Here is a 23,838-nt window from a genome sequence, read left to right as displayed (position 1 = left end):
GTTCCGACGCACTCAGAGCGCCGGCTCATAAAAGACAGGTGGCAGCTGCCAAGTACATGTTTACTCGGTAAACCTCCACACCTGCCTCATTCAGTGCAGGTGAGTCAATCATCTGTGGAGCTTTTACTATTTTGGTGGAACAAGGACACTTACTCTGTAAACACTGGCGGATATTAAGTGATTGTTATCTAGAGTACATGAGAACATTTTCATATGTGCATCAGTTTTAAATTCAAGTGTTCAAATTTGCACACTTAAAGGAGAAGTTCAGGTGTTTTGAAGTGAGGTTGTATGAGGTACTTATGAAAATATTCTGAATAAAGCGTACACTGAAATGGATATTGATTATTTTTTTTTTTGGTGAGCCTTTCTTTTAGGTGGCTAAAATATGTTTTGCTTCCGGCCCCGTTCACAGCAGTACATTTCTTTGCTACTGTGCGGTAACGCCTGTCTGCTTCTCCAAACTGGGGGCGTGTCGACCGTCATCTACTGTAGGCAATACACTGCCTATGGATAAGTACCTCATACAACCCCACTTCAAAACACCCAAACTATCCCTTTAAGTGACATACATCTGTGACTGACAATTAATTCAACAACATTAATAATAATATATGAAAAAGAATTCCAGCAAGCGAAAATGAAAACATTTGTTTGACTTCACTTTAACCACTAAAAACTCTGAAAACAACAGCAGATGTTGAATAGACAAGATCCACCGCAACACAGAAGTGAGAAGTACAGTCATTCACACAGCCACACACATTACTGGACTAACCCTTCTCTTGGGAGGTAGTGGTAAAGGTGGGTTGGAGGACTTGCGGGAAACCACAGCTCCGATGGCAGAGATTTCCTTGTCAAACATGACCTTGACGGTGCTGGTGTGGACCAGGGTGAGGTGTGGAGGCTCCTTGGCTTGCATGCATGTACGGATGTACTGCAAACAAGACAGGACAGGACAGGAAATCGTTTTAGCTATGTCCATATTTAAGCTCAATCACAGAAGCTAGATCCCTTTTTCTATGGTTGTGCTGTATGTTAAAGTTGAACTTTCATGTTGTTCACTTCAATCAGGACACAAACATTAACAGTAAAGTGTGCAGAAGCATTACTTTATTAGAAATAAAAGTGGCTTTACAGAAAGAACCAACTAAAGTACTTTTAGGATAGAGAATTTACAAGCCATAACAAGTGAAATTTATGCGCAGCTTGATCAAATTAACATGCAAGGGTGCACACAGGCAGGAACCCATCCCATTTAAAATACTTTGGTATTATAGTTGATTTAAATAAATGTCAAGAAAGACATGTAACCAACCAAACTAAGCGTACTGCCTCAACGCTACGATTGTCCTACACAACAGCGTCGAGCTGAACTCATAACACTGTTGGATCCACAGACATACACACACTCAATGTGTTTTCATGATACCTGTCTGATAATAAAGGCCTCCTGGACTTCACAGAAACCCACGAGTAACAGGTTCCCTGTACTTTCCATGAGACAAGACGTTATCATATTCTCTCTCTCAGAATTTAGCTCAAAAATAGATTGACTTTTGCCATTAAATGTCTTATTTTTTTTGTATGCTAATGTTAAACTGTCCATATAACTTTAATTACATATCTCTCTGCATACAATGGTTGCTTGCCTGCATGCTAATGTATGCTTTACCTGCTTTGACCCATCCATCCTACTGTACTTCCTGCAAAATGCTTTAATCTTGCTTTAACAGCTCTTTCCATCGCAACAAAAAACTCGGCAAATAACTAAAACGCTAAGTAAAAAAACCCACAGAGCTTTAATATAAGTATAGTAAAGAGAATGATGGGACTACTGTACACACTTTCCTAAGGTGTGTCGTCCCATTTACAGTGATCCATAACAAAGTAAATGCCGGCGTCTGGCATGAGCTGGCCGAGGATCGTTTTTTTTTATGTGCCTGATGCCCACGTAGCCATAATGTTGTTTCTTTTCTAAAAAACAAGCTACACAAACATGCATACTGTAAACACACAGTCCATGATCCGCATCGCTCGGAAGATATTATTGTTGAGCCATCAGCCTGTTCATTTTATCTAAACTTTTCCCAGTCAGACGTGACAGTGCCTCTTCTCTGCAACTGTCACATTAATATATAACACTATATGACTTTCTCAGACCGAGAACAGCGGTGCTAACGATGCTGTAGGTATTTAGAACACAACAATAAAAGAAATCTGCTACTTCTGGACATGAAATTGACACAAGAGGTGACACATCTAGGTCATTCACCTGAGGGAGTTTACTGTGTAGCGACTGTACTGACCTTGTACTGAATCAGGGGCTGGTCTCCACAGAGGAACTCCAGACAGTGGCTGACCCTCAGGACGTACTGACCCCGCCACGCCTCCTCCTCAGGCCCGTGGGTGGTCAGCCACTTCTTCACGGCCATCTCCATCAGCTCAGACGGGATGCAGGATGACGACACCTTCAGACTGGCCGAGTCCTGCAAGACAAGACAGGATAACAGAGACTGATTCAAGTGTTTACTACTGCTCAAAGCTCAAACTGTAACTCTTGTGAAATAATATCTCTATCTTTTTGTCAAATCTGTACTAAATGATGTAAAAAAAGACGCTTAATGACCTGCTGGAGGCCTTGCTGCTGGATCATATAAGAGAGGAATGTTAAGATGGCTATAAGGGAGTGACACATGATCTCCACCACTTTTTACGTACAGACACACACAGCTGTTTATAGACAGATGTCTAGATGAGATGAATACAGAGAAAAGCAAAAGGAGGAATAAGAGATTGATGGACGTGAACAGACAGGGCTCATCGCACCCAATAATGTAATAATTGCCTGAAAATGTAATAAAATTTGCACTCCAAAATTTAATAAAACCGAATAATGCAATAACTTGAGCAATAATGTAATAAAATGTCCTGACTGAGGGGCAACCTCTATCTCACCCAGTAGAGCGTGTGCCCCATGTACGTTGAGTCTGATATTGTAATAACATTTTACCGATAATGTAAAACCTTTCAGGTGGGTCTTTTTTTTGGTCAAAACTGATGATGTAATCATTTTGTCGGATAATAGCCGACTGAAAACACCAACATGTGACACTTATTTCATGTTTGGAAATATAAACTCTAGGCCAGGGCTGCCCAAAGTGGGGTCCGCAGGCCAAAGTTGGCCCACCATAAGGTTTGATTTGGCCCACCAGATGTTTCTAGCGGGAAAAAAAATATGAATTAAAAAATATATAATATAAATAGCTGTTTATGCTGTTTTTTTGAGAGGTAAAAATGCTTTTCAAATACGTATAATACCAAATTATTAATTATTTTTCATAATCTGAGCATGGCGGGGCAGAGTGACACTTTGTGCAGGAAGTAAGTTTTGGGTACACAGACAAAAGGCATTTCAATTAAGGGAATTTGGGATCCTAATACCATTCTGCATCTTTACAATACAATACAATACAATACAATACAATACAATAGGAGTTTGCTTTTGACCCGTGGCTCTCCATTTAGTTTCAGTTTTGGCCATCCAAAGGAAAACATTTGGGCAGCCCTGCTCTGAGCTTTATGTAAAATTTGAAATTTACAACAAATGGCCGGTGGTACTCAGGTAAAGATGCATTGAACTAAAATCCCTAACAATGGGATGTTGGAGGTTTCAGATTGGGTATGCTGATTGGATCGTCCATTAGACCAGAGTGGATCTTAGATTAGACACCATCGGAAGGTGACAAAAGCTGCAGAAGATGGTCAACGTTACACAAGCGAGCGATGAAGGCAAAACAGTCGATTCAATCTCCATCGAATGTTCTTTTTCATTTTGACTCTTCTTTGCCTCGTCTGATCTTGTGAAATTTCTGCATTCAAAAAGGGTTTCAAAACTTTAAAATCAAACTTAAAATTAAAAAAAAAGTTGACTTCAATACTTAAAAGTTGAAACTTTTTGACTTTTACTAAATTACACCACCCAAAGAGTATGATGGGGGGTTATCTAGTTTTAAAGGTTGGCCTGAACAAAAGTGTTTGAGAACCACTGCATTAACTAAAGTATAATTTCTGGCTACTTTTTACCCCTCTGGTGATTTATTTCCTGATGAGGCTAAGTTAGTAGTAGTTAATTTATGCAACTGCTGAGCGCCTGAACGATAAAAATGTTTTTTAAATATCAGTCATGGGGACATTTTATTACATTATTGGTTGATTTATTACATTATTGGGTTTTATTACATTTTCATAAGGTTAACTGCAAATTTAATTTAATTTTCAGCTGTTATTACTTTGGCCTTATTTGACCCACTTTATCATGCTATGCGCCGGATGCAGCGTTGGTATATTTTAATGTACAAGACCATTCTCGGCAGGCAACCCATGTACATATTGTATGGTCTACTACTCATTACTGGGTGCTAAAGGTCGCTCACACTTCTTCATACAGCTCAAAAAAGCTTCTCTGTCTAAGCAACACACACACTCACTGAGTTCATATACAAGTGGGACTTGTGTGTTTGTGGCTGAATGTGCTGCAACAGACTGAGCACTAAAATGCGTGAACATGCATGTGTGAGTCCTCCACATGTTGCCACAGCCGTTCGAATACGCCACACTGAGGCTCGCTGTTTCATCCTATTTATAGCTCAGCGCTGACCTGATACCTGAGATGGAATTTTAATTTCCTGGAGGTTTAATAAAAATGCCACCCATTAATAATTAACAACAGAAAAAGGCCGTGGCTGCACAGTACATTATGGTCGAACTAGAATAACCAACATCACATATATCCTGAAAGTACTTCAGCATTTTGAACATTATTTTCGGAAGTTGAAGATAAGATTTGGATGCTAATGCAGTGAGGGACTAAGAGAACAAGGCCGGGGTTAACCACTGTATTACGTAATCCTAATGATAAAAGCACGGCTCACATTGAACCTTGGTCATATTCACCTGAGAACAATAAACGACACCAGCACACTTCCTGTCTGTCTTTAATGTGGCTTATTGTGTCTGACCTCCCGAATAAGACTTCCTGCCAATGTCCACCTGAGCGCAGTGGCACAGATGGCCTGTCTTTGTGCAAGTGTGTGTCTGTGATGTTGATCAAAGCTGATATACACACACACACACACGGGTCTGGAGGGACACGACCATCTGTTTTATAATTAAATAACATTATTTCTATAACAGAAGAAAAGAGAAAGACAGAGATGGAAGGAGACAGTCAGAGAAGGAAAGAGAGGTTCATTTTAATCAGTGCTTCGGTCCCTTGAGCTGCCATGCTAATGTGTGTCTGACCGGGTGGATGGCATAATTTCGCTGATGGTTTTGACCCACTTAAAGTGTTGTCACATGACTTGCTAGTTGGGCTCGGTCACATGACTATTGTGGAGCTGCCAACTGTGAGCAGAAAGAGAGGCTGAGCTACAGTGCATGTGCCTGCGCTGGTGGAGTCACATGGCTACTCTTGCTGCTCAAACAAGGTGGTTTTGTCTGCTGTGGTGGTGCAGTAAGTCACACTGTTATTCTGAGCTCATTATGTATGTAGAGTTGTTGTACAGGCAGCACGTTATGGGTCTGGCTAATGGATTTATCAATGGTCTCCTCTAGTTCAATCAGAAAAAGGATGACGAATGCCTAGTTCGCACTGCACGACTTGAGCCTTGATTTTCCGCTCGCAGACACTTTTTTGGAGCTCCTGGACAAAAGCTCCAGATCAGAGGCAAGTCGGCGCTCGAGCACTATGTGTGAACTGTCCAAAGACGTGAGCCAAGAGGCTAGCCGGTGCTCATAATTAAGGATGTCCCATTGTCCTATTGTCCCGGGGACAATAAAAATAGCAGCTGGGACACAGATACAGTTTGTGAGACAATTCTGGGACAGTAGAGAAACAAGTTTTTTTACCACGCTCACATTTAAACAGACTTTTCAAACTGCTTCACAATTTAGAATAAAATGGAAAGTTTATTGATTCCATTTTTCTGTGAGATATGTTCAGTGTGTGTATGTTCATTTCCATTGCTGTATATCAATCAGAAACAGTTTTTTTTGCACAGCAGTTTGCAGTGATGCATTTATAGATCAAACAGTTCAAACAATAACTCAACCAATGACCTAAAGAATAATAAAAAACTGATTGTGGCCAAACACCTACAGTATGGTGCTTTCAATGTTTTATTCAGATATAAGTGCAGGGAACAACTAGCAGAAGCTAATAAATAACATAATAAAACTATATTTATTATGTAGAATGAAAAAAATTTGGGACACTGGTTGTTAAGTCTGGGACAGTTGAAAGTAGCATTGTTTGACACGGAGGAAAAGAGTTAATGTCGAGCCCTCGGTGTATCGCAGACGCATTCCAGATATCTATCATAAATATCTGGACCTGTCGGGAAGCTACAGCCAATGAGAGCACGAGACACGGGTTGAGGGGAAACCTGGCGGACCAAAGTTGTTGTTGCACCTAGGGTGTTGGGTGTTTGCATGAATAAACACATATACATAACACAGTGACTGATCTAACGCTACATAGGGGAAATAGTAAAGACGTGTGGAAGCAGGCTGTTATATGAACAGGTGTGCCAACAACAACATCAATAATCTGGGATTCCTCCCAGTGAAAGATCTTGTAGTGTGTGACTTCCTGTCGCCGGTCAGTCATGTAATGTGAAAACCACAAAGACTTAAAGACTCCCGGTTACAAGACAGCGAGTTGTGTAGTGTGAACAGTACAACGATCTGACCACTTCGAAAGTCTTGTAGTGTGAACTTAAAATGAATGCAGACAAGTAAATAAATTAGCTATTATACTCAGTAACCGCCACCAAAAAGTACAAGTATGCCTCCCGGCATAATGTGATCTAGCCAAGTGCCGTTTGCCGTAAACATTAAACTTAACGTCATTAAACAAGGGGCCTATTATGTCTAATTCATTCATTTTAAAGAGTTTACTGTGTCTGTGCAATTAACTGTAAGGCAAATATATTTAAGCTCTAATAACCCTGAGCCTGAAGACAAAGCCGATGTTGTGAAATGCATTCAGTTCTCATTAAATTTCATATTTATCTATATTCTCTACCAGGCCGGGTCACGGGTGGAGCAAGATAAGCAAAGTATTCCAGGCGTCCCTCTCCCCAGCAACGTTTTCCAGCTCCTCCTGGGGAGCCCCGAGGCGTTCCCAGGCCAGACGAGATATATAATCTCTCCAGCGTGTTCTGGGTCTACCCCGGGGCCTCTTACAAGTAGGGCGTGCCAGGAAAACCTTTAACGGGAGGGCGCCCAGGAGGCATCCTGATCAGATGCTCGAACCACCTCAACTCGCCCCTTTCTACGCAAGGTGGAGCGGTTTATTCTCTACCATTAAATTAATATTGGTCGAATTCACCCACCGTCTATGAAATCTATAGTAAAATAAAGGATTGAAAAGAGAGAAATACTCCTGTGTCTCATCCTATGAGGTTCTTCCCTTTGGTAAGTTTCTAGGTAGTCATTAATAACAAGGATGGACTTTGTGTTTGTCACTGATCTACTGTGCGCACGAATCCCTTCTCCTCTAGTTTATCTCAAATGACTTTATAAACATCACTATTTCTGCAGACTTTATTTAGCATATTCTTTATGTTCTTTTCGGCCCAGATGCAAAGCATTCATCAGACTTCTGCAGAAGTCCAGGTCAGTCCTCTCTCATGCTAATCTGTCGTTTACCTGTGCGGTCTGGGACCGGTTGTTTTGGTCCAGACTAGAATATGATTTCTGTGTTCACAACCGCCCAAACGAACCGCACCAGAGTTCAAATAAAACAGACTAAATGTTGAAAACGTTGAAAGCGCTCCTAGATTCAACAGTCCACAGTTCACTATTACATCACCAAAAAGTATATTTGTTTTTAATGATTATTTCTCAATCTATAAATCTTAAGTAAACCAAAAATAAACTGCTGCCAAAAGATTTCAAACATTTCCAGCACTGGACTACAGACTCTCACCTGAGACTGGTCGAAGTGGATGATGATTTTGAGGTCCACCGGCCGGTCATTGAGCCCGTCGGTGATGGCCGTCCCTGCCGAGGGCTCCAGCTGTGGGGAGAAGCAGGCCTGCAGCCACTCTGTACACGTCATCATCTGGACTTGTTGCATCCTCTCTTCACTGAGACGAAACATCTTACTGCGAAAGTCCTTCACCTCCTGGTCATTTATGGCGTCGAGTTCATGGAGACCTAGTGGTGGCGAGGAAAGGACATTAATACAGCATTGCAATAAATTTTATTTGATTTGGAGCAATATCTCTAATAATACGCCTTGAGTAGGGCTGGGCAATAATTCAATAGGATAATTTATTATCTTTCAATGGAATCATATAGTGATGAAATCATATCGCGATATCATGATGCACATTTACGTCGTCGAAACTGATAATAAGCACATAATAACTCAGATTTCTCAGAAAATCTGATCATTTTGCACTAAAGTTCTTAATTAAAAGAGAAAATACTCAGTACTTTTCATTTGTCATGTATTTAATTCACATAGGAGTATACAAAAATAGGCTTTATCGTGTGGTTATTTCATATTTATTTAATGAATTTGCAGAAAACGTTAACGAGATATGAAATTACCTATATCTCGATAGAAGATTTTGGCCATATCTCCCAGCCCAAGATATATATATATATTTTTTACCTTTTTCAGACATTGATAGACTTTTGTTTTCCAACATTTTTCAAACTTTTTTTTCCAACATTTTTCAGACTTTTTTTTTTCCAGACATTTTTTTCAGACTTTTTTTTTTTTTTTACCTTTTTCAGACATTGTTTAGATTTTTTTCCAAAATTTTCCAAATTTTTCTTTTTAGACATTTTTTTCCCAGACATTTCTTTTCAGAGTCTTTTTTTCCAGCATTTTCCAAACTTTTTTTCCAGACATTTTTTCCAGACTTTTTTCAGATTTTCTTTTTGGACATTTTTCAGACTTTTTTTTTAACGGACATTTTTTCCAACATTTTTCAAACTTATTTTTTTCAGACATTTTCCAAATATTTTTTTTTTTTTTTTTTACCTTTTTCAGACAGACATTGTATAGACTTTTTTCCAACATTTTTTCAAACTTTTTTTTTTAATATTCTTTTCAGACATTTTTTCCAGATTTTTTTCAGATCTTTTTTTGGGATATTAGCCTTGAGAAGAAGTCTTCATCTTATGAGATCTCAATATAATACACTAATAATCAAGTCTTAAGCAACAGGTACGGACCCAATTAATCAGTTTTCATTTGAACATGAAGCTTGTGAAGTTCAAAGAGCTGTCAAGTAGGAAGCTGTATATTTTATGTTAACATGACTGAATTCACAGGCTTGAGCGGTCATTAATAATGCACAAACACCTGTGCAATACTTGACGCCAGACATATGCACCTCGTAGCACTGAATGTGTAAAAGGGATTACGAGCAGCAGACTCTCATGGGATTAACGCAGAGCCTCCTAATATTCACACTAGCACCAAATGCCAGAGGTATGAACTGCTGTTTGGCTGGTCACACTTTATCTCTCTGCTCCCTGTAGAGCTTTTGTCTTTGTATTTTTTATCAAAAGGGTGCTGCACAATAGTCTCTTGGTAATGAAAACAACATGTTGACATTTCAAGCCATTTAACATTCATATGACCCTCAGCATTCAAAGAAGGGCTCTGGACCACATTAGCTGCATTGTGTGAGTGTGCAAACCGGTGCGTGTGACTGTATTTCTGGAGAGGGAAAAAAACATGGTTGGCTGTGTGAGTGTGTAACAGTTTGTTACTGCGCTCTGCACGAGGTTAGGTGTGTGTGTGTGTGTGTGTGTGTGACTATCCAGACGTGCCTGTGGGGTTCCTTTTGAAAACACCACTTTGCTCTGACAAAAGCCTTTAAAAGATCATGTCAGACCAAAGTGGAGCCAGGAGGGGAGAATATCAATATCGTCTGAGTCTCCTTCAATTAGACTCAGAGCCCCTTCTCTCCTTCTCTCCCTCTTTCACCCTCTGAAGGGGTCTGTTGTGACCTGAGGACTTCCATAATCCTGCATATCTCGGTCAGAAGAGGGCTGCTTGTGTGTGACTTTGTGTAAAAAAATTATTTAGAGTGCGTGTAGTTGTTTCAACCTGGTATCATGCCAAAGTGTGTAAAAGACCCGCCTGTCCACCAGAGGATAGTGTGTCGCCGAGGCAAAACGTGACACTGACAGGGGGCAACAAAACCACTCACTTAGTTTGAGGCAACAAAGCCACGTAGTTAGCTTTGGGAAAAAACGTCATGGTTGGGTTTAAAATAAGTATGTCAACTAAGTAAAATGCGTATGGAAACAACGTAACATAAGTACGGAAAACATGTCACAAACTTCACTAAAAAACCCGTCATTAACGTACCTTACAAAACAAAGGTCTCAAACACCAGTCTCCGAGGTGAAAATCCTGTGTTTGTTGGACACAGTCACCTCCCCTCCCGCGCACCATAAGCAGTCTTTCTCACTTTTTATTCTACGTTACTAGCTCTGAGCGTAGCATATTACACAGATGAATTTACAGTGCAGTCCGTACAGACTACGTGGCACAAATGAAACACTAAAAGCAAGAACAGTGTCCTTATTACACGTCCTTGTGAAAGTATAACTGAAGCTTAATCTTCTATCTTTCAACTAATTGTTTGAAATAGTGCTAATTGCTACTGTTTGGCTGGGATATAGTATGATACAGATACACTAACTTAAGATCTTCTGTGTCAAGTCTTTTTCAACAAATGTTGAATCACCTCAGAGAACTGGGCTTTTCTACACTACTGATCGATCCCCTCTGCTCCGCTCAAAGGCCTAATCTTCACCAGAGATAACACAAAGTGACAGGTGATGGAAGACATGTCAGGAGCACGTCCAGTCGATCCTCACGCTTCTCAATCAGACAGCGGGGCCGCTGATAGGAGCCAGCTGCAGATGGGCCTCGTCTGATGTCTGTGGTGAATGTGCTGAGTAGGACAGATACTTAGCATACTGGGTGAGGTGCTTAAGGCTTGTTGTGCGCGCAGAAAGATTTACAGTCCCACTTACCAACTCTTAAGTGCCTTTCTTTATTGGGAATGTCAAACAGGGACAGCACTCGAATCAATCAGGGAGGGGGTAATGTGTGTGAGAGCTTGTATGATAGTTTTTAAAGTGAGGGAAAGTCTTGAAAGCGACGCCGTCTTACCCTTGCCAATGAGCACGCCGATTTTGGAGTCCAGCAGGCGTTCTGCTCGGCCGCAGTTGCGCGTCACCAGCTTGAGGACCGGCAGGAAAGGGCGAACATCGCACAGCCTGCGAGTTTCGTCCTCCAGTTCTTCGTGCACGGCCGCCTGGTTGACGCACTCGAACATGTGGCTCTCCATCTCGCCCAGGGAGGGAAACAGTGGGAACGACTGAGCCTGCTTCCATAAGAGCTGCGAGGGAGAAGAAGAAGAATTTCACTGAAGTGCTGCAAAACCAAAGGGAGTGTTTTTATCGTCTCCATTAAATTAAAGGTGCTATTGATAATATTGATAACATATTGATAACTTATCTACAGTATGCTCTCTTCAAAGCAGCCAGACTGTTGACAAAAACAGTATAAATAAGTTTTACTTTCAGTTCCCCATCGGAAAGGGCTGTCTTCTAAATATATCATTTATTTAAAAGGGATATCAATTTTCTTAGCCTTTCATTTAGGTGGCTAAAATACATTTTGCTGACATCCACAGCAGTACATTGCTTTGATCCTGTGTCGGTACTCTTGTCTGTTACTCCAAACTGGGGGCGTGCCGACCGTCATCTACTGTAGGTAATACACTGACTATTGGAAAGTACCTCATACAACCCGCATTTCAAAACACCCAAATTATCCCTTTAAAACTAATAAGAACAACATAGCATAATGATGTAATATATTGACGAAAGTGTATGTTTCATGATCAGTAACAAACATGACTCACAGCAACATGACACAGCTTCTGAGTGAGCCGATCAGGATGTGAATAATATGAACCACCAGCCAATCCCGGCATGATTCATGTCTCTGTGCAGCCACAGCATGATCACAGGGTCGGATGTGTTTGTCTGAGGTTATGCTGTACTAGCATACTGGAACAACAGGACAAATTTGCCTTCCAAACAAATACCTTCTTATCCAGGAATACTCGTGATTTTATGCCCCGATTTAGTTCGATGAACTTAAAGGCCTGAACATCGGCAGAGACCTGCCTCATTGTATAGTTCCAGGAAAAACAAACACTAAACTTTATTGCTGAGAGCGAATGTCTAAGTGAAATCATTCTGTGTCTTTGGTCACGTTACAGGGCTGATGAAGCCAGAAGTGATTTCTAGAAAATGTCAGGCAGACGTTATGTACACACACACACACACACACACACACACACACACACACACGCACACAGACTGACTTGTTTATTTGCTATTCAGAACAACCTCCTCGGGCTTTTTTTTATAGTGCCTGCATGTCTGGGGAAAACAGTGCATGTTTTCTACGTTGCTCAAAATGTAAAAGAATGCAGCTGTGAGAAGGTTGTACACCGAGTAACTGGACAAATAGAAATGCAGTACAACGTAATGCAATCCAATTCAATACAACAGCCCTGAATACAGTCGGTAATAAATACTAACTTTGCAAAATGTATCATTTTTATGAGGCTGTTGTAAAAGGAATTAGGGCTGTTAAAGTGGTAACGCGGTAACGCGAATTCATCACTAATTTCTTGAACACATTAACGCAACTTGCGATTTTTAGGTTGTAGCGGGCTCAGTTGTAAAGCTACAGTGAAGATACTGGCATCATATGAAACTAGAAAACCGAAAGACTCCATTGGTACCAACCAATATAGCTTAATAGCTTGTTGTGAAGGAGATTAAATAACACTCCAAACTTGCACTAAGTTTTGGCGAGGAAAAACTGGCATGGCCATTTTCAAAGAGGTCCTTTGACCTCTGACCTCAAGATATGTGAATGAAAATGGGTTTTATGGGTACCCACGAGTCTCCCCTTTACAGACATGCCCACTTTATGATAATCACATGCAGTTTGGGGCAAGTCATAGTCAAGTCAGCACACTGACACACTGACAGCTGTTGTTGCCTGTTGCGCTTGCCATGTTATGATTTGAACATTTTTTATGCTAAATGCAGTACCTGTGAGCATTCCCATGTTGATAAGAGTATTAAATACTTGACAAATCTCCCTTTAAGGTCAATTTTGAACAGATAAAATGTGTGATTAATTTGCGATTAACTATGGACAATCATGTGATCAATCACGAATACATTATATTGTAAGGTGTTTCTCTGCTTTCAGTGCAGTTTAACAAAACACTACCACAAAGTGCAGCCTCAAGTTAAGTAGTAGTTATTGCAGCAGGGTTATTGTATTTCACTGCCTTGCATCACACAGTTGTTTCCATTTTTCTGGTCACTCTATATAGTTGAAATCGATACCTAAATCCCAACACACAACACACCCATTACCCCCACACCTACAGTACACAAACGTTGTGCCACTTTGTAAGTAATTTCCTCAACAACTCCTAAAAGATCCATCAAGTCTGCGACTCCGGACCTCTGCTTCACAAAATTAGCTGCAGTCACGCATGACGTCGTGAGCTATTTGTGTGCTGAACGCAATAACTACTCGCAAATAAAAAACAGCCAGCCGGCCGCAGCAGCCACCTCTGCCAAAACAGACATTAGATAATGTCTAAGTGGCCAGCTGTGTGACTGTGTGTACTTGTAAATATGTGCGTGGGCTGTAGACATTTTGTCCTTATTAGGCAATTAGACAAAGGCCAAGAGGCATGTGAGGACGATGACATAATGTCAGGATACACAACAAGCAAATAAATAAATTGAATCTTCTTGAAATGTGTTGGAAGTTGATTTTATTAAAAACTATTAATTATCTGTTGTGCTGCAACAATACAGCTGAAATGACCTCGCCTCAGCAGCAACATATGGCTTTAAATGCAACTGATGTGCAGACAACCTGTGGTGTCACCCACCCAGTGCCACTCACTCACCAGTTTGATGTGCTGAATGGTGGCCTCGCGTGGAACTTCCATCTGGATGTAGATACCGGTGGGCAGCAGAAAGTCCACAGTGATCTGGTCCAGAGCGTGGCCGGCCAGGTGCGAGTGGGCCGCCCATATGTCCAGGAGGTCTGTCATGGCAGGAGGCATGGCAAGGGGCACCACACACCACCTCAATCATAAGGACCTGGAGGGACAAATCACACACTTTAGACTGAGATTCGTGGTTTTAATGAGTGTATTGTATTGTAAAGAGGAAACATTTGTTGACAGAAGCTCTATTTCCCCATTTATTCAGATACATTTGTTCTCAATAGGTCATTCTGACGACTGAAGGGTGTAGTTCTGGGATAAGTATGAATCAGCCTTTAAAAACTTAAAGGTGCAGTGTGTAGGATTTCGATTGCAACCAGCTGAAGCCGTGTGCCAAATGTGTAGGAGAACTACGGTGGCCAACGCAAAAACACAAATGGCTTTCTCTAGAGCCAGTGATTGGTTTGTCCGTTTTGGGCTACTGTAGAAACATAGCGGTCGGCTCCGTGAAGAGGACACGCTCCATATGTAGAACCCCCTAAACGCTACACACTGTTCCTTTAATTACAGAGGAGAAAATGATAACTGGGGTTAGAGAGCTGACAAAATAACAAAATCAGAACCAACAGAAAGCATTAGTTAGTTAGAAATGATAAGTCATTCATCCTTTTAACATACATTGAACTCTACCAGCCTAAAGGCAAACGTGCTTCACATCAATGTGTTACATTCCCATGTCGTCATGGCTGATAACACTTTCCTGGAAACCTTGCAGCTGAGGGTGCTGTTCCAGAAAGTCATTAGGCCATTCCTCAAAGCTAGCTCAGTTGCTTAGAGCCAATCAAGAAGATAACTGCAGGTTTAAGTCACAGAGCTGAGATGTCAAACAGATCATATCAATTCACAGTGAAAAAGATGCATCGTTTGAATAAAGTAGCAGACACCTTTAAAGGCTTTTCAAGAAGATTTACACAAGTCCAATTTAGGGCTTCGCCTCTTAGTCGATTAGTTGACTAATCGGACATTTTGTTCTTAGTCGACTAAGATTTCTTTAGTTGATTACTAATTTTTTATGCTTTTATCATGCCGAATGACTTATTTCCAAGAAACACAAGATTTAAAGTGGTGCTTTTGCGTGATTCTTTGTGGAGAAACTCAGTTTTACAGATCGGTCGATTAAATCAACTACTCAATTAATCGCCAAAATTGTATGAGTGTTAGTCGATTAAGAATTTCTTTGCCCGAGGACAGTAAAAATGATGTCTATGCAAACATATGTCTCCAACCCAAATGTAAACCTCAATAACTAGTCAAAAAAAGACAAAACTAACAAATCTCAAAAAGCCTCATCTTGTGATCTTTCAGCTTCTTATATTAAAACCCCCATTGTGCTGTTTTTTTTAAACCCACTACATGCAGGTTCTTCTTTTTTCCTTTTCATTAACAACAAGTTGACAGGCGCAAATGATTCAGCGTCACCGTGTCCCTGCGGGGGCAGCACTGTGCTGAGTCCAGTAGGAGGCCGGAGGCCGGAGGCTTTAAGTTGGGTGAGGGCCAGAGCTCAGAGGAATGCCCACTAAGCAAACAGAACAAAAGGTCAGCCTGCCCTCCCCTCATCTGACAATCTGGTCCCCCTGGCAGAAAACACACACACAAAGAAAACACTCACACTTGTAGACGGATAACGCATGCATAAAAGTGCACGCAAATACATACGCACCATGTACGCCATCCCATACACACACACATGCACACTACAAAAACAGAGTAGCTGCTGCTCAGGTAATTATCAAGTAAGGCAGGAGGGAGTTCGCCTGCCACAGCTCCTCTCTACATGTCCAAAAGGACTGGCTGAGGAAGGCTATTTCTGTCTACCCATGAGACATGCACAAGACTCAAAATCCAGTGCATCCAATGTAACAGTGACTACCTTTACATGCACACTAATATTCCACTATTAATCCGAATAAGACAAAATTCCCAATTTGATACACATCATGTAAGACGTGGATATCAACAGGTTATTGGATATGCACAAATATCACAATGTCGACCTTTTCAAGAAGGTGGTTGAAGGAATGAAAGAGGGAGGCTGTGCTCACATGGTCGAACAAGTCTGCCACCGGTTATGTTAAGAATACGCTGCATGTAAACGGGAATATACATTTTCATTAGCCATATAAATTTAGTAGGATTATTGTCTTTTTCTGAATAAGGCAAAAAACTGAATATTTTGTCCATTTTAACGTAGTCATTGTAAACCAGCAACTCAATAACAAACGCACACACGTGGACACAAACACATGCATGTTAACTGCAGTTCCATTGAGCTGCAGTAAGTGGCTTCTTAGCTGCATGGTGTAAAACAGCCCACAGCCTGGTTTCCATTTGGGCTCAACCACAGCTGTACCGTCACACCACTTCCACCTGCCTTTTTCTCATGTAGTCCTCAAGTGGCCCAGAACATTAACTCTTCCACTCTGCCACAGGTCCATCTCCATTTTGTCTCGATCCGCCCATTAAAACCGACATCCCTGATTTCCTCTAATGGTCTTTCCCCTCTAAGTTAAGTGCTCGAGCTACCAGCAGATGAGGCGATGTTATGCCACGTGGATGAGGACGGTGCAATATCTGCTGTGCATCTGGAGCCACGATCGCAGACACTTAACATTATCAGCAGCCATGCAAATGGAAACAATATTGTGCGAGTTTCTGTGTGCTGTTCAAACTGTAGATGGCTTTCTGAACATCTCTTAAAGCTGCAGTCGGTAACTTCCAGGTGGCAACAAGATGATACAAAACAACACAAGAAACCAGTCAAATGCACAGTTAGAGGGCAGACAATGGCGAGCCTGTAACGTCACAAAGGTGCGCAGTTACACACATGAAAAGTAACATGACACCCTGCGTGTCTGTCTGACGCACAACGCTGGGTGCTCAGGGATGGATGAACAAGCACATGCATGTCTATGCATATAAACACTTGTCAAATTAAATATGGGTGACATTTTCACACCAGACAGCTTGAATACTGTCTCATGCTGCAGTGATGCAGACACACTCTGCCTCTGTCTCTCTCTCTCTCTCTCTCTCACACACAGTATACACACAGGTGAGCAGGGTTATTGAGGATATGGTGGCAGACAGCCAGAGGTCTGCTGCAAGGTCAGGTTTCAGCGGGAGGATCAGAGGAGAACAAGTAGGTTTGCAAGATCAGGGAGAAAGGGAGAGTTTCATGTGACAACAAACAGAAGAGCCTGAAGGGAATCTGTCCAGGTAGCCAACATTAGCGAGAAAAACAATGTATCACTATGGAGCCTCCAGTTCACAGCTCCCAGGCACACTTTGATGACTATCTGTGTGTTGAAGCTGCAGAAATACGACCCCGCTTACATCTGCTTTGCCTGTTTTCTGTGCAAACCAAGACAGATTTTGTATTGCACCAATTTATCGGTCAAATGTTGGTATCAACTGTCGTCAGCCTATCGGCAAATAAGATGACATTCGCCGATGGCAGTAGCCGATGTTTATCCGTTATGTTGCGTCGGTCTCGAACAACAGTAACCAGCTGCTGATTCGGAGAAGAAGCCACTTGCTGGACACGAGTATACGCTGTCTCAGAGAAAAATCAGCGACAAGAACATTGTTATGATCGAAAAATGAAAGAGCAAAACAATGACTTACAAGAAGGGCTGTCAAAGTTAATAACGCAAATTTGTTTTAAAGCCACTAATTTCATGCAGGAGATTCATTGTTACAAATGCACCCTCACTTGTTTCCTTTCATAAACTCAAAATACAGCTGCCTGAGAAGAAAAAGAGAGGAGTGAACTGTTTGAATCTTCATGTCTGATCAAATGTCTGCAAATGCACTAGAAAGGGGTGTGTCGGTGAATCAAAGGAGAGTTGGTAGATCAGAGGGAAGCATACCCGAGAGGAAAACTGGTTTGATTAAATTGGCATTCACTTCTAGAGGTAGATGAGAACACAGAGCGACATACAGTACACACAGTGTGACCAAGCCAGACACTAAATCTAACCTCAGACGAAGCAAACTGCTGCTCGTAATGGAAGTAGTTCCTCTGAACCAGTGACAGTGACGTGTTGTGAAGGCTTTCATGCCCAGATGCAGTTATGGTTATTTAAACACTGGTGTTACTCAGCACTCTCTTTCTATAGCTGTCTCTGTCCGACAGTAAGAGGCCTGTGAGGCTCTCTACAATGGAGTGTGTGTCCACGCGTCTCTGTGTGTGACTGCTTGCAAAAGAAGGGCTAACATAAATAGTTTGTGTGTGTATAAAAAGGTCATGCGTGGTGATTAAGGGTCCTGTGACACATTTTCTTCCACTGTGCTAAAAATAAAGTTCACAAAGAGGATCTAAGACCTCTTCACCTCCCCACTACAAACTCTGCACTCCTGTAATGAGTATGGAGACATACACACAAACGCAATATTGAGACAGCCTGAGTCAGCGTTTCCACCTCTGGGCTGGCATAGTGAGAGTGTGTGTGTCAGTGTGTGGGTGTGTGTAGTTGGTGGGATGGTGTATATGCAAAATGTAAAATGAGAGAGAAGGCTCCCATGGCTCCAAAAAAAGATGTTTACACCTTCAAAGTGTCTCACAGAACCAAACAAGAAACACTTTAATTTTTTAGTGCTGAAATTATCCAATAGTATATTTTTATTAATTAATTTGTTAGTACTTTTATTATAATATTATGCATGTCCTTTCTTTATGACCATGAATATAATTTTAATGAATTTCAATTAATTTTCCCCTCACTTATTTACTTACCATTATTATTATTATTATTATTATTTTGTCTGTTTCTCCTGGCTTTTATTTATCTGTTTATTTTATTTGTACTATTCTTCTTTTTAAATTGTATTTATTTATTTATTTATTCATTCCCCTGACATAAAAATATTGCTTTTGGATTTACATATGGTGATTATGTTACAGCATGTTCTTTGTCTTATTCATTGATATTGTAAAATGCAAGTATTTTGTATCTTGGAGAACAAGGTACATTACATGCATGGTTTAATTGATTTAATAAAAAATAAAAAAATGAATTTAAAAAATATATTTGATTTGATTAACTGATTAGTCGATGGAAAAGTCATTTAACGAGAACATACACCAAAGATTCTCTGGCTACATCTTGTAAAAATTGTGAGGATTTGTTACTTTTCTCTGTTTTATAACCATAGTAAATTGAATATCTTTGTGTTTCAGACTGTTGGTTGGAACAAACTAGCTAAGCAAAGCAAAGCTACTTAAGGACTTATATCATATATTCATATATAGTCAGTCATATATTTTATAAACTTAATAATAACCTGATTAATTGAAAGCAGAATAATAAATAATGGAAACAACAGTAGCAGCCCTGATTTTATCATTACATGATATCAATCTACATACTTTGGTATGTCAGTGGCACCACCACATATCCGGTTTCACTTTCTGCCACTAACCACAGTGGCACAGAATGAAATGCACGGATTGTGAAACCGTGACACAACAAAGCTGGATGCTATACTGTTCTGTTCTGCACCCACACAGTCTGCAGACTAATTGTTTTTAATCATAAGAGGTAAGGACACAGCTACAGCAGAAGGTCCATTCATTACAGGGTTTCTCTTTATTAATGATTACTAAAAACATGGGCGACCTCAGGTAACTCTTGCAGAGCAGCGTAACCTCTCAGAGCGGTAGAGATGAATGAAAAGGGCTTGTAGCTTCATGCATAACATACTTACTGTGTTAAGATCTGGATAAATATTAGTGTGTGTTGGCCTGTGTGTGTTTGGTGTTTGGATAAGTGGTCAGCTGGGGTGTGTATTTGTGTACTGTGCCTCGAGTGTATGTGAGTCACCAGTAGAGCGGTACTAGCACTTACTGCAGAGGAGTGGAAGTAGGTGGTGGCTGTATACAGCAAACACACATTCAGGTGTAACGGTTACTTTAACTCTCTGACACACTGCGGGGCCGAGTCAGTGACTAAGACATGTTTGTGTGCAGTGTGTTTACATTAAGTACTTACAAGCTGCTTCCACTGAACCTTTCATATTGTATCTTTTACATTTCCTTCATGTAATCTGCACCTTTTTATGATTGATTTTTAGATATTTGCTGCGTCCTACTCAGTGGGGGAAGAAGTATTCAGATTCTTTACTGAAGAAAGAGTAGAAATACCACACTGTGAAAATTCAGCTCAGAAAAACAGCCTTGTTTTTAGCTTTGTGATGATGCACTTTCCAGCTGATCCAAGAGGCTTTTTAAAGAGTTTATTTAGCATAAGAAGTAGGAGGACTTTATAAACCCATAAAAACGTTTAGTTTAGAGTTTTGAGATAGATGGTTTTCACTGGACAGGATGGGTAAAACATGTAATCTGAAGAGTAACTAAAGCTGTCAGATAAATGTAGAGGAGTAAAGTACAACATTTGCCCCTGAGATGTAGTGGAAGTATAAAGTTGCATAAAATGGAAATACTCAAGTAGAGTACAAGTACCTTTAATTTGTACTGAACTACAGTATCCATTCATGTCTTGCTTCAGTGCCTTAGTTCCTCCACATGGATCGGTTTCATCTGATGTTACCAATCAAATCATTATCTCAGTGCGGTTTCCGAAGGGAAACAAAGGTGCATCGTGCTCAGAACTGGAAATGAGGAAGTGTCTTGAAACCAAATCCCCTGTAAAAAATATTCTCACAGCCGCTAAAGAACAAACTGTCTCCGTGCACACTGTATCTGAGAGGAAGTGTGAATGGAGAGATTGAGTGGGAGCATGTGTGAGTGGAAGTGTGGGTGGGTGTATTTCTGTGTTTGTAAGGTATGTGTTCGTGTGTGTGTATGTGTGTGTACCAACCACATCCGGACAGCTAACAGTGCTCCTTCATACTAACCGCCAGTGACACAGTGGCACATGCCCACTTCTCAGACAGGAAGCAATGACACCAGACAGGAAATGAGTGACAAATAACAACCACGGCAAAAGTCCCCACCAGTCATTCATAAAAAGCTGATGAACGGTGAATCACAGGCTGAGCTGTTATTCTTATTCCTGAAGTTATTTTTAATGTTGTTTACTGTATTCTAGTCAAGTCAACGTGATCCGACCAGCTGAGATAAAAGATTAGATCAAATATCTTTGCGTGTCTTGCATGCACAAAAAGGTTTGTTGATGCTCATACAGAGTCAAACAGAACACACAGCACGCACATTATCAGCGTGTCTCTTTGGATAAGAGGGATGCTTTCAACAGATTTTGTTCATTATGGCACAATAGAGATGGGTGTTCCCATCACAAATTGAAACATATGTTCATATTGAAAGTGAATTTTACAGGCGGTGGGACTGCATATGAAGTGCATGCAAATTTGCCCACAAGACATTGAAGATGCATCTGTTCAACTTGTGCTTTTTCCTGTAGCCTAGTGACTCCACCTCATAAAAATACAGAGACAACAGTCAAATGGAGAGAAACTGGAGGACAGTAACTGGAGAACTACAGAAATAACTGGAGTTCTGAGGGGACGATAAGAAAATTTCATATTACAATTATGCTGGGTTCGCAATATTATCCCGATGATCATCAAAATATGCTTAAAACTGTATGCTGCTACTGTAACTAAGCTGCAGCTAACATCTGTAGAGTAATGCATGCATGGGCTTATTTCCAATAAATAAACAGGAAATGTAAAAATACAGTCAAATTTCTGTGAATAACACTTGACCAAAATGTATGTTATTTGTGGAAAATGTGAATACAGGTGGAGGAAGCTCTACTGTTTCTCCTCCTCCTATCTACATTTTCAACTATCTTTCCTTTTCGTTCAGGAATGTTCTTTGTTCTCCTGACTTGGCGCCAGTGTTCATCTTTGCTCATCTCCCTAGTATGTTAGTTATCTCCATCCCTGAAGGATGACTCAGTACAGACGGGCTCCCCAACCATCTCATTGTTCGATGTCAGAGGGGAAGATGTGCTCAGTTTCACCAAGCATCACTGTGTTATCACAATCATGACCTCATGGTGCACCTTGAATAATAGATTGCTGTACGACATTATGACGTTTTCATGGATACATTTTGTGCTGAGCAAGTCCAAACTTCCTTCTGCATTAAAATTTTGATGGTTACAACTGCGCTCAAAGTCACATTTGTTACGTCACCATTAATCCCCTGCGACACTAATCGTATCCAGTCCATTGCCTACTGTTACATCAGAGGCAAGAAAAGAAGATCACATTTCATCATCAATCTCTTGTGACAACTGTGCACCAACAAATCAAAGTATCTCTATCCGTGACATCACGATGAGTCACTCTGCCAGATAGATTGTGACAGTGCAAGTCCGCATCATGACTGGATCGAGTTTGAATGACATTAGGAGGTCTAATGTGCACTTCTTGCCTTCTATTTCTGCATCTGCATCAGGAGGGTTGATGCAGCCATCAGCTGAGTGGAGGAGGGATGGAGCGAGACAGACTGAGGGGGATCAGGAGAGGAAGAGCCTTCCCATGCACACCACAGAGTGCTCTTAAAGCAATGCATAATCCCTCCGACAAAACTCACTAATGGCAATAAAGATGCACTGTTTGTATGTCTCTGTGTGCCCTGCAGTAGTGAATATACATTTGTAGAGGATTGTCTGTACATGCTGAGTTTTTTAACCTGCCTGGAACACGTTGTCCACACTGAACGGTGTTATGCATGAGCGCAAGTGTGTGTGGTAATAACAGCAGAGTCATGTCACAGGGTCATATTAGATAACCAAACTAAAACTAATGCAACAGTCCTGCAATAAATTCTACCTTTGTGAAGGTTATAATGTTCAGCAGTTAGAGAATTATTGATAGACTGTTGAACTGTATTGTGTTGTACTGGCAGGTGTTTCTATAATTTGGTCCACTGGAATTCATTTCTCTAATTTGAGTGTAAGCTAATCAACAGAAATACCTCTCAGCTAAGTGTACCTAATAAACTGGCAACTGAGTTTATATCTATATGTAACGGTAATAAGGCTGGATATCATTTAAAGAATGACGATGCCAGTACCAATACCCTTAAAGTGATACCGATACCAATAGAGTACTTCATTAGATACGCATGATGTGAATGGAAGCTGTGTGTGTCTCCCACTGGCTAACTATTCGCCGCTGCACTGCACATCGCTCGAACAGCGGTTACCGCTAATAACGTTGTCGCGGAAGTGTAACGTCCACCCTCCAGTTCCCCCCCCCCTCAAGTTAAAGCTGTTAGCACTGTCACTGTTACCGTTGTTAGCACCGTTAGCTCCTAGCCGCTGGCTCAGACATCTCTGTGTTCAGAGCCGTGTGCAGGTATGCAATCCTGGCTGAATGGGTTGCAGCTGCTGCAGTAGTGGGCCAATCAAACATCGCATTAAATCGAAGAACACTTATATTGATTGATTGGCTGGGAGTAAAACTATACAAATAGTCAATTTTTCTAGATGTGGGCACAAAAAGGAACAATTGCAGGTATCATCTGACTGGAGAAATTTCATTACTACTTAGTACTGGGTTATTTCGGTTGATACCTTTAAAAGGTAATGATAGAAAATTGCAATAAAGTAAATCATATTGACACAAAAGCCCTGTAAATCCAATATTGCCATAAAGCCGTCCTGCTCATTGATTTGTAGCATTGCCAGCAATGATCTACTACAACCAGACAGGTAAAGGAATCGCTACCTCGATAGAA

At 40.9% G+C, this 23,838-nt stretch overlaps 1 protein-coding gene across 2 annotated transcripts in view; it reads right to left on the bottom strand.

The window, feature by feature from the left end:
* Window positions 1-23,838, bottom strand: part of pik3cb (phosphatidylinositol-4,5-bisphosphate 3-kinase, catalytic subunit beta) — a 64,207-nt gene that overhangs the window by 16,476 nt on the left and 23,893 nt on the right. For both annotated transcript variants that reach the window (XM_074641291.1, XM_074641292.1), the window contains 5 exons: window positions 14,064-14,259; window positions 11,216-11,444; window positions 7,994-8,223; window positions 2,310-2,489; window positions 779-937 (listed from right to left, as the gene is read on the bottom strand). In XM_074641291.1, the coding sequence (XP_074497392.1) occupies window positions 779-937; window positions 2,310-2,489; window positions 7,994-8,223; window positions 11,216-11,444; window positions 14,064-14,222 (957 nt within the window). In that variant the 5' untranslated portion in view covers window positions 14,223-14,259. The remainder of the gene's footprint in view (window positions 1-778; window positions 938-2,309; window positions 2,490-7,993; window positions 8,224-11,215; window positions 11,445-14,063; window positions 14,260-23,838) is intronic.

The sequence above is a fragment of the Sebastes fasciatus genome, chromosome 7 (assembly GCF_043250625.1).
Source record: "Sebastes fasciatus isolate fSebFas1 chromosome 7, fSebFas1.pri, whole genome shotgun sequence".
Lineage (NCBI taxonomy): Eukaryota > Metazoa > Chordata > Actinopteri > Perciformes > Sebastidae > Sebastes > Sebastes fasciatus.
Note: the sequence above shows the minus strand (reverse complement) of the source record. Positions and strands in the feature narration are given on the sequence as shown.